Source organism: Chelon labrosus, assembly GCF_963514085.1.
Source record: "Chelon labrosus genome assembly, chromosome: 4".
Taxonomy (NCBI): Eukaryota; Metazoa; Chordata; class Actinopteri; order Mugiliformes; family Mugilidae; genus Chelon; species Chelon labrosus.
This window is the reverse complement of record NC_140340.1, coordinates 25,075,837-25,092,252: the sequence shown is the minus strand read 5'-3', so window position 1 is coordinate 25,092,252 and position 16,416 is coordinate 25,075,837. Positions and strand designations below refer to the sequence as shown.

At 42.5% G+C, this 16,416-nt stretch overlaps 2 protein-coding genes across 2 annotated transcripts; one reads left to right on the top strand and one right to left on the bottom strand.

Moving 5' to 3' along the window:
• Positions 1–3,140: 3,140 nt before the first annotated feature.
• Positions 3,141–7,029, bottom strand: LOC311487519 (potassium channel subfamily K member 15-like; the record flags this gene model as incomplete). The annotated part of the gene is made up of 2 exons (XM_084543820.1): positions 6,331–7,029; positions 3,141–4,108 (listed from the first exon to the last, which is right to left on the bottom strand). The coding sequence occupies exons 1-2, from the start codon at positions 6,611–6,613 to the stop codon at positions 3,141–3,143; spliced, it is 1,251 nt and encodes a 416-aa protein (XP_084399946.1). The 5' UTR covers positions 6,614–7,029.
• A 5,932-nt stretch (positions 7,030–12,961) lies between these two features.
• On the top strand, positions 12,962–16,212 carry LOC311487317 (opioid growth factor receptor-like protein 1). Its single transcript, XM_084543555.1, has 8 exons — positions 12,962–13,778; positions 13,982–14,044; positions 14,140–14,178; positions 14,256–14,310; positions 14,641–14,719; positions 14,786–14,852; positions 14,935–15,083; positions 15,163–16,212. The coding sequence occupies exons 1-8, from the start codon at positions 13,254–13,256 to the stop codon at positions 15,530–15,532; spliced, it is 1,347 nt and encodes a 448-aa protein (XP_084399681.1). The 5' UTR covers positions 12,962–13,253; the 3' UTR covers positions 15,533–16,212.
• Positions 16,213–16,416: the final 204 nt, after the last annotated feature.

Sequence of the window (16,416 nt, the reverse complement as noted above, 5' to 3'; positions counted from 1 at the left end):
TCATAAATACTTTATTTGCATACAGCTTCAATTGAGAACATCCTGCCTGTATTCCTGCCGTACTGAAGCTGTTTGGCCTTTGGAACAATTGGAGCTGCACTCTGTGTGATCTGACGGCTTGTTTCTGATTTAATCTGTCCTCTAGCATATGATTGCACATGAAAGACCCTTCAGCATGCAGCAGTAATGACTTAACAGGGTGTGTTCACAAAAAGAAATATCTAACAATATAATGAATTATTCACCTAGCCACAACAGCACAGCATCGGAGAAACATGTGTGCAGGTTTGATGGCGGAAGTCAGTGACTGCCATCCACAGATGAAGAGTCTACTAGGAAATTGTCGTTCTATGCTGTTTTTAATTAACATTGCTGTGTGCATATTATTAACGTTTCAAACTGAATTTTTATAGATTTTCTGACTCTACCACAGATCTGAGCAGTTTATTGGAGAGCAAGTGGTAAAACAAACAATGACACCTAAATGAATTGAATTCCTGCAGAACTGCATTTTCATTAATGTGAACAGCACGCTTGGACGTGTGCAAGGTCTCACCTGAAGTCTTCTGTATTCAGAAAACAATGGTATTTTATATAGATCACTAACACCATCTTCAGCTCACTAACTGTAAAGCCCATTGTATGCATATATAAAAAAAAATACATTATCTATTTAGCAGTGATACAAAAGCTACTCAGCCACTCAGAGAGCAATAAAAGAGGCTTGGGGGTAAAAGAAACTAAATCATGGGTGTCACTCATCTTCACAGTCATACATGAGGAAACATAAGAGCAGAAAATCTTCACGGAAAAGTCTTTGTTTTGGAGTAAAGTTACTCATTCTGCATGTCCAATTCATTTTATAGCATCATTAGCTCCCCTCAGGGTTTTTGGTTTTTGATCAGTGGTCTGTGTAGAAGGTTTTCAACACTTTTTTTCAACACAACTGAGGCTCAAAATGTTGCAGCAGCCATAGATAGAAGCCATATGAGGCCTCATAACAGAATAAAGCGAAACAGCATCAGCAATATTAATTGGATAATTATGCAAATTGGATATCAGTTTTCATCGTCCACAAAAAAAGCGATCTTTATGCCATGAAGCTCAGTGCTTAGACCTCCTTTCTGCTGCATCACAAGTATCTTCCTAAATCACTGTCGATAATGCTGGAAACTGATGCAAGTAGCTGAACATCTATTCCCACAGAAGAAATCTGCGTCATAGTTCACGCTGTGGGATGAAAACTAATTTCTTGCTGTCATGCTTTCATTCCATATGCAACTCGGATGGCACACACATTGGCTCCAAACAGACAGTCGTGTCTCCAAAGAAGGTGTAACACACACAGAGAATATGAGCACATAACATGCATTTACATTAGTGTCATTCAGGGTTCTGTAAATTCAAAAGAAACATTTAAAATACAAAGATTTCAGCTCATAAAATACTGACCGTTTTATGCAGACCAATGCTGCCCCCTTGTGTGAGAAATGGGAACAGAACAAAATGAATAAAAAATCCACCTCTGGAGTCTCCTGTTAATTATATAACGCAATGCAAAACCAGAGTGATCCTCAAGCTGACCCTCCACAGGGAGGTCAGGACACAGGTCAGCCACAGATTAATGGAAGATTAAATGGAGGAGATATAAAATTGTAATTTAAAATGAAGCCAGTCTGATTCAAAACTCATCCAAGGGGCTGCGCACCTGGAGCGTCATTGCCCTTCCTCAGCGGTATTTAACAGGGCAGATGTTTGCCATCATGAATATGGCTCCTCTGTTTAGCGGGCAGGCCCTAAGCCATCGGTTCCTCCTACGCTTTTTCAAATGCAAGCAGAAAATTGATCGCCGATTTGCAAGAATCAAAACAGACAAAATTCTTGTGACTGAAGTCAAGACGCTCGCGCCCTGCTGAGAAACAAATATCAATAGAAGGAAAGATCAGTGAGAGGGCTGCAGAGAGAGACGACAGAAACATGGGTAATGTTTTAAAGATCTGAGATCAAACTATGATCAACATATTTTTTTCTGTGTGTCTTGAACGAACATTCATACCAATGAAATTGTTTAGTATATACGGACATAAAGACCAGAAACTCACAAGAGAAGCGTTAAAAGCTGAATGGTCAAAACAGAAGCAAGGGATGCTGACCCCAGAACCTACATTTCCTATAATCAGCAGTGGAAGTGTGTAAGAATCTGGAAGTGTAGTGGAGCCAAATTAAAGTAGCCACCATCCCACCAGTACTTGCTTCTTTTTAAACTCTCCCTTTGTAACACAGACTCATATCATCAGAGTTATATTTTAGACTTAAATGACACTATACAACTGTTTTCCCAATAATAATGTGTAGAAATTGCCGATTAGGTAACAAATTTTAGTACATTAAACAAATACATTTATTCTTCCAGATATGTAAGAGATATAATCAAATGCATTCTTACATGTCTCAGTGGCTTGTATTAAAAATGAAGTTTTAATGCAAGTATTGTGCAATTCAACCACATGTCTGAGGAGGCAATTAAACACTCATTTGGAAACATTTCCAATTTGCCACCATTCTAGCGCCGCCGCTCATATTCCAGTCTGTTCAAGGACTCATTATTCACACATGAAGCATTCTGGAAATCACAATTTTGACTGGACGCTGCCTTTCGACAATCACCTCACGCTGTACTGTATGTCTCCAGTTTCTGCAACACTGAGCAACAAGGATGGAAACGTTACCTAGGGAACCTGGCAGAGAGGGATGGACTGAACGTTCCTAATAGAAAATGGCCATGATTACTGAGTGGAAATAACTGAAGGTCGCAGGTGACAATGCGGTGGAAAGTCTGGCGGCTAAAATATAATATAATATTCATGCAGACATGCCCGCCTTTCTCAAGTACGAAGTACATTTTCTGCTAGATGATCACACACTTTCTGTAACTTCTGTAACTTATACAATACAGTGGAGTGGAACAGGAAAAGGTGGATAAACTTGGGTCTGCAGAAATACTTTAGTTTTTCTTCAATGTAGAAAAATACATTATAAACAGTTTTATAAGCAACAGTTTATCTGTTAACAAGTCATGCTAATTTTGTAGTGCGTATAAAAAGCTTAAAACAAAGAGAGCTCCAGTTGAAAGTGAAAAGTTACAGCGACTTCCGCCTGGTGTGAGGACTGTACTTGCCCAGACAGAGAGCTTCCCTGCTGGAGGAGGCCTGCGACAAAGCAGTGCAGGAGCTGGAAGGGGCGTGGTCCACCCTGAAAGAGATGGAGTTGAAAAAGACAGGGTTGCAGTGGCCGCTTGTCTGCTCATGTTGAGCCTGAGAGGTGCTGCTGTAAATGTCCGGGCCGCAGCACATGCAGCAGAACAAGGCTCTGAATCTACCGGGTTCGGGGGGCTGAGAGGCATCAGATGATATAAGTCTGCTTTCTTCTGCAAGGGAAGGGAGGAGGCTGATACAGCTGCAGCCCCCCTCCATGGGAAGGGTAAGGTTAGACCGGCTGCTATGTCCATCTTCACTGTCTTTACATCTGGCCTCAGCAGTTTCTGCTGCTGTGGCTGACGCCTCCCTGTTCTCCTGCACATCCTTAGGCTGTGATCCCTGCTCTTCTTCCCCAGCATCAGGCCTCACATTAGGTTCACCTGAGTTTACAGTCAGAAACCTCAACACCATCAGGTTAAGAAACGCTCCAATTACTGTCAGTCCAACCAAAATGTACATGAAGCAAAAGGCCACATAGTCGTGTCGCCTTTGGAGGGTGTCCTCCTTCTGCAGTGCTATAAAATCCCCAAAGCCGATGGTGGTGAGTGTGATGAAGGAGTAATAGTAGGCATTTAAGAAGGTCCAGCCCTCAAAATGGGAGAAGGCCGCAGCTCCAATACATAGCACGCTCATGCAGGACAGCAAACCCACAAAGACCATGTTCCCCATGGACACCTCCGTCTTCCGTAAGCCCAGGGCTTGCTTGGCTCTGCGCAGGAGGTATCGGACTAGAGTGTTGATCCTTTCGCCCAGGCTCTGGAACATGACCAGCGTTAGAGGAATGCCCAAGACGGCGTAAAACATACAGAAGGCCCTGCCTGCATCCGTGCGTGGAACAGCGTGGCCGTAACCTAGAGGGTCAGAGTACACCACAGGTCACACAGCATCAAGAAATACAGTTTTATTTCTAAGATTCACAGTCCATTTCCATTTACCACTTCTTTGTATATTGCACAGCAGGGATACTCACACATCATTGGGTGCAGGTCAGAGTCAAAACCTTAAATGACACTAGCATAAATGTTACTTAAACCATAAGTCTTAATTATACTGTTTATATTGTTCAAGGTGGACTCTACAATATATTTATATGTGTAAAGCGAACCACGGAAAGGTGACATCTAATGAGGATGAACTAGGCATTGTATCATCTTTCAGCTCACTGTTCTTCACTGGTTTGGTTTTGGCAGCTGGAAGTAAAAAGTAGCATGTGAAGTGAACAATCTCTCAGCTAATGACAGAGAATCTAATCAGAGGTCGATGATGGCCAAATAAAGCTAAGCAGAGAGTGAATAGTGGACACAATAATAGCAGTGTGGAGTTCAATTAGTGAGGTCATTCATTCTGTGAAAAACCAGGTGTCAAACAGGTGGCTCTTATTTAAGGATGCAAATGCTGTACATGCTGGTCTCTCTGAACATCTGAGTAAAATGGGTAGTTCTAGAAAATGCTCCGAAGAACAGCGCACTTTGTTTAAAAGGTTGATTAAAGAGAGGAAAACATATAAAGACGTGTATAAAGTGGTAAGCTGCTCAGCTACAATGTTCTCATACGCTTTAAAATGGCAACCAAACCAGAAAGACGTTGAAGAAAACGGAAAACTACCATTCAAATGGATCGAAGAATAACCACAATGGCTCAGCCAATGATCAGCTGCTGAGTACTGCAGCAATTAGAAGACGCTTATGTGAGGCCAAGCTATCGGCAAGAAGCCTCAAAAACGACATGTGCTGAGCAGGTATCAATTTACCAAAGAACACATCGTCTGGCCTAAAGAGAAATGGGGTAAGAACTAATGAAAGCGAGACTGTTCTTTTTGGGTCTAGGGGCCACAGACAGACAACTCCCAAGCACTGAATTCAAGACACAGTACACTGTGAAGCGGTCTCTCACCCAATGACAGCTGGGATAGGCTCCAGCCACCTCGTGACCCTTCACAGGACAAGTGGTTACAGAAGATGAATGAATGAATGTTGCCTCATGCCAAAGAGGAGATGCCCTTAAAATGGCTGTTTCAACAAGACAGCAACCCCATACACAACAGTAAGTGAGCAGCATCTTAGTTCCAGGCCAATAAGGTTAACGTTATGGAGTGGCCAGATCAATCCCTGGACCTTAGTCCAATAGAAAACTTGCGGGGTGACATCAAAAATGCTGTTTCTGAGTCAAAACGAAGAAATGCAGAAGAACTCTGGAATGTAATTCAATGGTCTTGGGCTGGAAAACCTGTTCACGGGTGCCAGAAGTTGGTCGACTCCACGCAACACAGATCTCAAGTGGTTCTCAGAAACAGTGGTTGTACAACCAAATATTAGTTCAGCGATTCATAGGAAATCTAAAACTTTCAGCATTTTACAGTTTATACAGTAAATGTATGAGTTTGTAAAGAAAAATACAGACACTGCTATTTTTTTGAACAACCAGAGATTCCTTTTTTTCACTTCCTGTAAAGTAGTAACAAATCTGATAAATATTTGTTCTGTTTTGATTTGGAATAGAATGTGCAATGTGTCCAATACATTTGCATGTATGGAAATAAAAGCTATTATACGGATTTTGAGCTTTACTCACTTTTTTAAACACACTGCTATTATTTTGAACAGAACTGTAAAGGTGGACATAGATAACTAACAAACAGATTGCACAAACATCTAAAAGAAAATAAGAAAACACAATGTCTGTTCAGGTTTGTGCAGGCTGTGTAAACTGTTATGGCTGTTTTAGCTTAGAAATGAGGTTGAAGGTGAGAGGCAGATAAATAAAAAAAAATCTCTGCAAATAACCTGAAAACGGTTAAAAATCTCACTGCGTCTCTCTTAATCCAAGAACACACAGAAACACAAAATATTTTGCCATATATCCATTGTAACACCTGGCCAAAAACGCAAACTAATGCAAACTTTGTACAACCACCTTTCAGTCAAAAATAACTTTGCTGGAGTTCCTTTAAGTCGTTTTACAAGTTCGATTATTCCACACGTGGCTTTCGAGTGGCAAATCCTGAGCACACGAACACATTCAGAAACGTATGAGCTAAAGCAGACATAGAGAAAGTACCGTGTCATGTACTTGCCAATAGTGGTGATGACCATGATGGCAAAGTAAAAAGAGCCGGCGAACTTCCACTGCCTCCCGGCGCGGTGCGGCTCCGACAGGAGGACCACCCTCTCGATCTCCCTGTAGTCCTCCTCTAGGAAGCCGTGCTTCTCCTTCAGCTCGTTCAGCTTCTCCTCTAGCGACTTTCTTCTGAAACTCTCGTTTTCCGACTCCAGCGCGTCGAACACGGCGGCTCCAATGAGCAGGTAGAAGACGATGGAGAGGATGAGAGAGAGGGTCCTGATGTTCTGCGTCTTCATCCTCAACTCCGGAATGCTGGAGTCCTCAGGGAGGGAGGGTAGGACGGTGCTGCTGCTGCCGCTGCTCAGGGGGACAGGCGCATCCTGCAGTGGCTGCCTTCATCTGCAGACACTTGATGTGCTGAGGCCTCTTTGACCTGCTAGGATTACAGCATACGCCTATGAGCTGTAATTGTAGCCTGTTGTATAAGATGAAATGGCACCAAACGTGTTAACTAGTTATATGAGCTGCTGACAGCACCTTGACTCTCCATGGGATACTCATTTAGCATTCTTACAGAGAAGCACTGAACCTTAAGAGCAAAATAAAAGATAATTTAAAGGGTACACTTGCACTTGTTCTCTCTTCTTCTTCTTTTCTAGAAGTGAACTTTTAACTATACGGTCAGAGAGTTGAATCCCCTACACATCCATGGCTGAAGCAACGTAAGCCCTAAACTGATCCAAGAATGCTCAGTTGGAGGGAGAACGAAAACCTTTTAACCTTTTAAGCTGATTTGCATTCAGTCTAATGATGAATGTGAAAGTCAACCTTCTTTTCTTACCACACAGCTACTGGTGGAATTACAGATGGGACGGCTGTAACAATACACCAACAGCCGTGAAAGAAAAAGATCTACTGTTCAAGACTCCACACATCATAATTAGTGACTTGATTAGTGTATTTATCTACTGTATCTGGCTTTGGGTTGAAGGTCCAGTTAAGGCAGTTTATCCTGCTGTTTAGCTTCTGCCGGAGGGGAGACACTGTATGTTACGTGGAGAGGAAGGACCCAAACACAGGAAACAAGGGGTGGCAAGAGCAAGAAGCAAAATAACTTTAATGAAAACGTACAAACAGGAACTAAAAGCACTGCAGGGTGAGCAGGTATAACACAAAAATACAGATCCAAAAACTGGTGAAATCCAATAAAACAGTAAAGTAAAAACCAAGGTACATGGAACAAGGGAAAACAAGCTGGATCACTAGGAGACCAACAGGTTACTGAGCAGACCCTTGTCAAGGGACAAAGAGAAAGACAGGACTATATATACACGGGCTGAGGGGTGGACGAGACACAGGTGAAACCAGTGAGGGAGGAGCACACAGGGAGAAACCAATCCTACAATCAGAGAGAAAACACAGAGAGGAAGTGAGGCAGGACAAGAAAAACAAAGGAAGAAGCTTAGAAAAATAAAAACAGGAAACGCAAAAACAAAAAAACAGAGTTACAGAAACATTAGTTCGTACCATGACACTGACAAAGGTTGTGATCCAGATGGAGAGGGTCATCTGTGCTCCTCATTATCCATGAGCTGGTGTGTACTGTATATGTAGGCTGTATGTTGTTTTCGCCTCCATCTGCTGAGGAAGCAAAGTTATTCCCTGCTGAAAATCTCAGTTTAAGACCGACTCAAAGTGCAAAAGGCAATCATGGTCCAGTATACAGCTTAAACAAGTCACAGTGTTATGTCCAGTCCACAATAAGTGCATATTCATTAACTCTGGATTTTTAGATGGAATTTTAATAATTGTAAATATAATTGATCAACTTATTGTGTAAAACACTCCAACACAGAATGATCCCTTCACCCCTTGAAGGTCACTGTATGAAGACCAGGTCAGCATGGCAGATTCACTGAAATGGACGCGCCATTTGCTGTGCTTCACTTCTGTTGCATCTAATTCGATAGAGTTGCAGTTGAAACTTTTTAAAACTGAATTTACCATTCTGAACTAAAAATGTCAAATTTTGTCAAATTTCTCTCGGGCCTGGTGGAAATGAGAGGATTTATTGTTTTTCAAAATTCACTTAAGTATCTCCTATTCATAGAGCCCAGTGTTATCCATTTTGGGCTCAGAGTTTTGTAGGTCTTACTGACTAATGTGGGGATGTTTCAGCCTTAAGGGCTTAATGATCAGAGAAGACTATTTTTAAATGTCATAAAAAAACCTTCAGGGGGTGATCTTTAAAGCCCTGGTAACGCTGGATGAAAAGTGCAGACTTCAAGACAAAAAAAAAAGAACTATAATATTTGGGGAGTTTGGTATTCAGTATGTGTTTTAATGTTGGATAATTCATGTCTCTGAATTTACAGAGAGTTTCTCTTCGCAAAAATAAGTGAGGGAGAAAATGGAGTAAGGCAATTAGGAATTATGAGTGCAGGCAATGGGTACTGTAGGGAAGATTAAAGTTCCTGTAAATTTCCAAGCTTACCAAATAAACATAAAGCTTCCTTTCCCAGAGTTTTTAAAGCATCATCAAAACCTTTGTTAGACTGAGGCTTCTAGCTGTTAAAAACCAGCCTTGAGTTTGGAGAGGTTTGGGTTGCATAGTTGTGTGTTGTGTCTGCGGCTGCCTCTGAGAAGCACAGCAGAAACAGCTGGCCTTTCCAGACTCTACTCTCTTGATTATTTAGCCCTGTGAAGCGTTCATGTGCAGAGTATTCACACTGCGCTCGGCTAAAGTATTAGTCTGGGCGGTGAAGCATTAGCAAGTGGCAGCGCTGACCTTTATCAAGCACACTTAGTCGCTGAGTGATCCGCCACCGAGCCGTCGCCATTAACCAAGTCCAACGCGCAGGCTGAGTGAGAGAAATGATTTGTGTGTACGGCTCCTTGTCGGGGGCCTCGTCCGCGGAGCCTCGCCGAGCTTTCCTGTGGCATCTTCTGGGCCTTTGCTCACTGTCACGCTAACTGGGTTCAAGGCAGCACAAGCAGACTGCTGTAGCCCCACGCTGCGGCTTATTTGAGTTTCATATGCTGCATGAAGTTTCCATCTATTTCAGGAGGGCATTGTAATTTGTGGAGCCCATTCATGCACTAAAGCTGGCCATAAAGAGCCTGAGATCTGTCATTAAAATCCACATTTACTGCCCTCCATTCCCCACAGAACATATGGCTATCTCTATACTGTGCTTCTATCTTCCAGACAGAACAGGAACTCAACGTGCTTTGGTACGCACAAATGGATCTATTGCTGAGCAGATGTGAAGAGTGTGGCATTCAGACAGATCTTGATTTTCTCCGCTGGCTGTAAGAGCAATTATCTACTTTTGAAAGGAGTCCTTGAGAGATAATAGCCTCATGTGAGAGCACTAAACAAGTCACTCAAGGCTTACATTGGTTTTACTCAAGATGAAGTCCTTCTGTAAATTTCCGTTTGGAACAAATAATATACACTATTATAAGAAAGATGTACCTTTAATGATTTTTCTGTAGGAGAATTCAGGGAGAATCAGGAGAATCTGCATATACTGTATGTACAGTACCAGTCAAAAGTTTGGACACACCCTCTCACCCATTTTCATGACTATTTACATTGTAGATTCTCACTGAAGGCATCAAAACTATGAATCAACACATATGGGATTATGTAGTAAACAAAAACGTGTGAAATAACTCTAAATGTGATTCATATTTTAGAGTCCTCAAAGTAGCCACCCTTTGGTTTGTTGACAGCGCTGCAAACCCTTGGACTTTTCTCAATGAGCTTCATGATGTAGTCACCTGAAATGGTTTTCATTTCACAGGTGTGCCTTGTCAGGGTTTATTTGTGGAATTTCTTGTCTTCTTAATGGGGTTGGGACCATCAGTCGTGTTGTATATGACCATGTGAAGATACAGAGCATCTGCGGTTAAAATGTAGGCATGGCCCAAAAGTACAGCGTGCAATAACAGTGCATGTGTGAGGGGATTATGTGCAGTTTGTTTGATAAGACAGATGAATGGTGTCTGTTATCAGATCACAGTCATTGGAGGCTAGAGGTTCTGGGTGATGTGGTGTTGTGCAGCCCGGAAGCTGTTGGCAAGAAAGAGCCTCCTAAATTCTATTATGCTCGTGGCTGTGCGAGTCTGTGGCTGAACGTGCTCCCGAGCCACCTCAGCTCGACATGGAGGGGACGAGAGGGGTTGTTCATGATGGCTTTCAGCTGTCCTCTCATCCTCGTCCCTGTCACTGCTTCTGCGCTGTCCAGTTCCACCCCCAGCACAGAGCTGCCTTTCCTCGCCAGCTTGCCCAGTTTGTTGGCACCGCAGGTCACGAAGCCACCTCCCCAGCACGCTGCAATAAAGAAGATATAGAGGGCCTCTGTGCTGTCGGACCCATCCAGTCTGTTGTTTAGTTTACCCCCCGGAACTTGTAGGTGTCCACCATCTCTACCACCTCCTGTCACAGTCATAAACAGTCATAAACAAACACATTAAGCCCTCTGTGTGTGCAATCTAAGCAAAAGACGAGTGACTTTAATATAAAAAGGGCCTGGGGTTTAACAACTCTATCCATGAAGTAATGATGCTGCATTATCACATGCACACATCACATATCTCTCTGCTCTACAGTACAGCTTCTTGCGTCACCTTCATCTTCCACAGGAAGACATTAAGAGCAGGATGTCCACTGACTGGAGTCGAGGCACTCGTCTGTCCAAGTGCCATTCCCGTAGAAAATGAGGCGGGGAAATATACTGCAAACATGATGTTATCTTTACACCGATAACAGCCCGTGGTGACAGTGGAGATAAGGACAGCGTTTATGACGATCATATAATCCAGAGAGCCGGTGTATTTTTGTCAGTGGTACCTAATTTTAAATTGTGTTGAATGGAAATAAATAAGTAGCAGCTTTACGCGAACTTGCGGGCAAATGTCTCTTGGGTGACAAGTCATCAGTGGCACAGAGGGAAAACAGTAGTGAACTTTGCAGTTAATGTGAACAGTCCTGTGAGCCTTATTAGCCAAAAGGGCACGGACATGGTCTTTAATTCCTCAACGTCACATGCAGAGGGAGGCTCTGGCCCCCGGTGTGAGGATGACTGTGACTAAAAAGAATACTGTTTTCAATATCATGTGAATCACTCGTCTCAAATGGCTGCAAATGAAGTAATAGCTGCGTTCTGAAATTCTATTCATCGTGCCGTTTTCTGTACAGGATGAAAAATCAGTTATTTCTTTCTGTGAATAGACTACCACAACTTTGTTATTCACGTTAGAATTCAGGATACAGTAAGTGGAATAGAAAAATGCATATAATGTAATCAAAATCAGTCCTATATACAAATTAGGTATCATGATACCAGGGGCCCGGCTGAAAACAAAAGGGGACAGGGCATCTGCAGTTAGGGCCCCACGAAATGGAGGACTGATCTGCCTGAGGAAATCAGGTCAGATGACTGTGCGATCTCCTTTAAATCTCTACTCTAACATACTTTTATCAGAGAGCCTATCCTATTTTTTATCGAGTTTTTTGTATTTTTGTGTATTTGATTGTTTTAATTATTTTAATTAACTTCGTTTTATGAGCCAGGTTTTATCATATGTGATTGTTATGTCTTTGTCAAGCACATCGTAAATGTTTAAAAGTGCTGTAGACGTAAAGATTATTATAATTAGTTAGTATTATTAGTAGAAGTAGTAGAAGTAGTAGTAGTAGTGGTTCTGGTGTTTCAGGCCTGGATGTTGCAGCCTGGTTTAAACACAATCTTGTCCCAACATTAGGTGACAGATGGTGACTTAACACACATTTATTTAAATTAAAATAGTTTAAATTACCACTTGAGTTCATAAGTAATAACACTCTAATGATATCACAACCTATACAATAGTATAACTGTCATAGGGAACATTTTTCTCTATTGAGTACTTTCATTTAGAGTACTTTAAGAGGCCTACATTTCTATGATTACTTAGAGATGGCTCGAGCAATTTTGGAGCTCTAGGCAAGATTATGATTTGGCGATGGTTGGCAATGGGCTAATACTTTGTGCTTGTATTTGGTAACAATGTGCCTTATAGACGCAGAACGTGCAGACAAGACAACATAAAACTAGCACTAAAATCTTACCCAAAGTCTCTGATAGTTTTCATTTAAAATCTGGACTTCCTTGCCTGCCAAGAAGCCTCACGATTTATGCTTATTAAAGCAAGTCAAATGAGATGCTCTTGAGACATTGTGGATCTCAGGTAAGTTCTGATAAGCGTCAGTTTGGAGAAGCTCCTCTCCGCAGCAGCTTCTAGAGGCCTCTGCAAACATAATGTCAGAAAAGAAAACTCTGGGACCTCTTCTCCCTCCCTCTTTTCTCTGCATTCTACAAGCCACACCTGAGGGCTCGGACGGCCTTTTCACTTTTCGCGATGGCACATCTGGTTCATGTCTGTCAATAGGACCTACTACTTGAGATGCGCTCCTATAACTCGTCCCACCAAACTCTTCCACAGTGCACGGTGCAGGACAGGTTCAGAGCCAGGTCAAGCAAATGATGAGAAACAATTCGGGTGTTGTTGCTTATTTTATATTCATTTTTATTTTATTTTTTTTTGTATTTGTTGAGAGAGACAGAGCACAAGAAAGGGGCGCCAGTTGAGGGCTTGTAGCTGCGCCCTTCCAGCAGGTGGCGCCCTAGGCTACCGCCGATTCCAAGAGCCGGCTCTGACTTAAGAGAGTAGTGTGGTAAATAAATAAGTAAAAAATTTGACCACTTCCTCTACCACTGCATGACACCAGTAACTGGCCTCATGACATATATAACTGATTTGGCTTAAAGCTTTTGAAAGTAACCTTAACACGTGATAGATTACATGGCATGAAGAATGATTTATTTATTCGCTTTAACCTATCATTGGGCAGCTTGTTCTACTTGTTGGGGTTTCGTTTTTCTGTAAATGAAAGTTAAAGTGAAAGTGAAACAGAGTGACTCCGAGTGTACGGCATACAACGCAGAGATGAGGCTGTCAGCACTCTATCGCCAGGGTAAACGTGTAATGGCCTGTCTGTTCCATATACTGTACTCTTCTTCTCAGTGGGCTTGGACCAAACTGTGGGGCATCACTAGAAGACTCCTCAGATATGTCCCAAGGCTGAAAGCAATAGTCTGGCGACGGGATGGCGAAAACGAGGTAACTGAAGAAAGGGACGAAAGCCAAAATCCGCCCAGAGACTCACCTGTGTCCACCGAGGAGTCTGAGTGGGAGGGTCAGCACGAGGCTGGCGCTGGGCGGGGGGCCGCGGACGTCGACCAGGGTCCCTGCCAGCGAAGGCCCGAAGAGGCGGATGACGAGTTTGACAGAGAGGAGTATCGAGTCGAGAACACCGATGAGCTGTACTGCGACTATGATTCAACCTGGGAGACCGAGGGGGATCCGCGGGTTACTTCAAGGAGTTACAGGCGTCCAGCAGGCCACAGACATGTGAGTGATCCAGGAGCCAGCCACAGCTCAGGCAGGAGCCACCCTCACCTAGGTTTCACTTTAGGCCACTGCTGGAATATTCATGCACGCTTAGACTTTATGTTTGTCTAACTGGTATATTAAATCTCATGTGTTTTGGCTGCTCAACTATGCAGTGTAAACAAGGTATGAATATTTAAGCCTATCTTCTCTTTACACTCCAGTACAAGTTCAGCAGATTTGAAAATGCAGCAAGAGACATGTACAACTACCGGCATGACTACCCTGTAAGTTATAAACACACACACACAAAACACGAACACACAAGGTCACATGTTAAAGCACAAGCCATATTTTTCATCCTTTTTTTGTTTCCCCACAGTCCCAGCCCTGGAGGCAGCCATGGGGAAAGCAAGCATCTGTACGCACACACACACTCTGATTTATTGACACGACTTAATATGTACTCTCTAAGATAAATTCTCTTCTCTTGAGCAGGATGACAAGCCTAACCTGAATTTCTACCTCGGATTGACACCCTCTGTGCCTGACGGTAGGCCTGTTAAAATCACACTGTACGAAGTCCATGGGCACAAAAAGGGGAATGAATTAAATAAGAGCTAAGGTGTGATCCTTTTTGTCAGTCAGTGCAAAAGTGCACCAGAAAACAAACACTGCTTCATTTCTCCTCCATTTTATAGGGTGCAGTAAATGATATAGCCTACTATATGAGACCACAGAACACACCACTTTTTGGTGCAGTAAAATCAGGCTGAACTCCTTCCTAAATTGTAAAACAGTTCAATAACCTGTCCACCATCTATGTAGTATTTAGAGATTTAATCAGTTGTGGTGACACACATCTATATTTATTTGTTATCAGGCATCAAAATAACTGATTTCCATGAAGGATGGTATGGGCAGTATGATCCACTGGAGTATGTGCACACCTATATTCAGTGGTAAGTCACTAAGTGTAATGTAAAAAGGCCAGACCTGCTCTGTAGTAACCTTTTGTTTTCTCAAAGGTTGTTCCCGCTGCAGGAACCAGGGATGAACTCTGAGGCCAGCACACTGACAAAGGAGGAAATTAAGGTAAACTGGGAAAAGTGACCAAGTTCAAATTTCGAATCAAAGCACTATGCATGTTCTGACAGGCGTTCTGTGTCTATTCCAGGATTTTCTTGCAAACCCCACAGCAAAGGCAAACCTGCTGAAGTCATACAAGCTCATGTTGGACTTCTATGGTATCATGTTGTACAATGAGGAAACAGGGGAAGTCAGAAGAGCATCAAACTGGGCTGAGAGATTCAAGAACCTTAACAGGTGAATTATAAGGAAACATTCTTCTCTAATAGTACATAATCCTCTTAACTAATCTTTTTTATTATCATTTGTTTGACAGTCGCACACATAACAACCTGCGCATCACCCGCATCCTGAAGTGCCTGGGAACCCTAGGATACCGTCACTACCAAGCCCCTCTGGTCCGCTTCTTCCTGGAGGAGACACTCATCGAGAGACAACTTCCAAACGTCAAGGACAGTGTCCTCAACTACTTTGTGTTTGCTGTCCTCGATAAGAGAGAGCGCAGGAGTCTCATCAAGTTTGCCTTTTTGAACTATTCTCCTAGAGATGAGTTTGTGTGGTGCCCAAAGAAAATTCAGAAGTTATGGTCTCATGACGATAACTCTCAGGAGTATCTGAGTGTTGGAGGTAAAGCCCCAGATGAGACAAGGAAGGATTCCATTGATTCAGATTCTGAAAGCCTATGAGTGATGCCTGCAGCCAGAGAGCAACACTTGAAAGAGATGGATGACAAGAGATAATGCAAGTCTCCTTAGAGATAATCCTGGCAAACTTAACAATATCCACAATTTAAGTTCTGGACTTCTACTCATATTTTGTTCTTACTCTTTACAAATGTGCACTTTTCTGAGTTGGTTATGTATTTTTTACACGGTACAAGTGCTCATGATATAGTATCGGGATTTATGAAGGACTGTGAGGACTGCTTATGCTGTAATTAATAAACCTGAAATGATTGTTCACAATGTCTCATGTCTTCATTCTCTTTTCTCATTCATCATGTTTACATTGTGTTCTTTATATCTAATTGCTTTACATCCCAGATTACACATAGGATTATGCATATTTACCTGACTGGACTCATATAACAGGACAGATTATATCCAAAATAATATTGCTGAATCTTGAAAAAGACTGCAGCAGCAGAATACCACTCCAAGTGCCACTCCTGTCAGATAAGAAAAGGAAACTGAGGCTACAATTTTCAAGAGTTCTCGAGAATGTAACAATTCAAGATGAAAAACGTTGCCTGGTCCAATGAGTCTCGTTTTCTGCTCTGATAGTGGGATGGTAGGTTCAGAATTTGGCATAAATAATAAAAGCATGAATCCACCCTGCCTTGTATCAACAGTTACAGTTACAGTATTATAGTAATGTGGGGATATTTTCTTGGCATATTTTGAGTCCCTGAGTATTGTTACTGACCATGTCCACCCCTCTGTGCCCACAGTGTACACATCTTCTGATGGCTACTTCCAGCCGGATAACGCTCCATGTCACAAAGCTTGCCTGGTCTGGTCTAGGTGGGTGGTACATGTCTAGGTAACATCCACATGAATGCCAGGTCCAA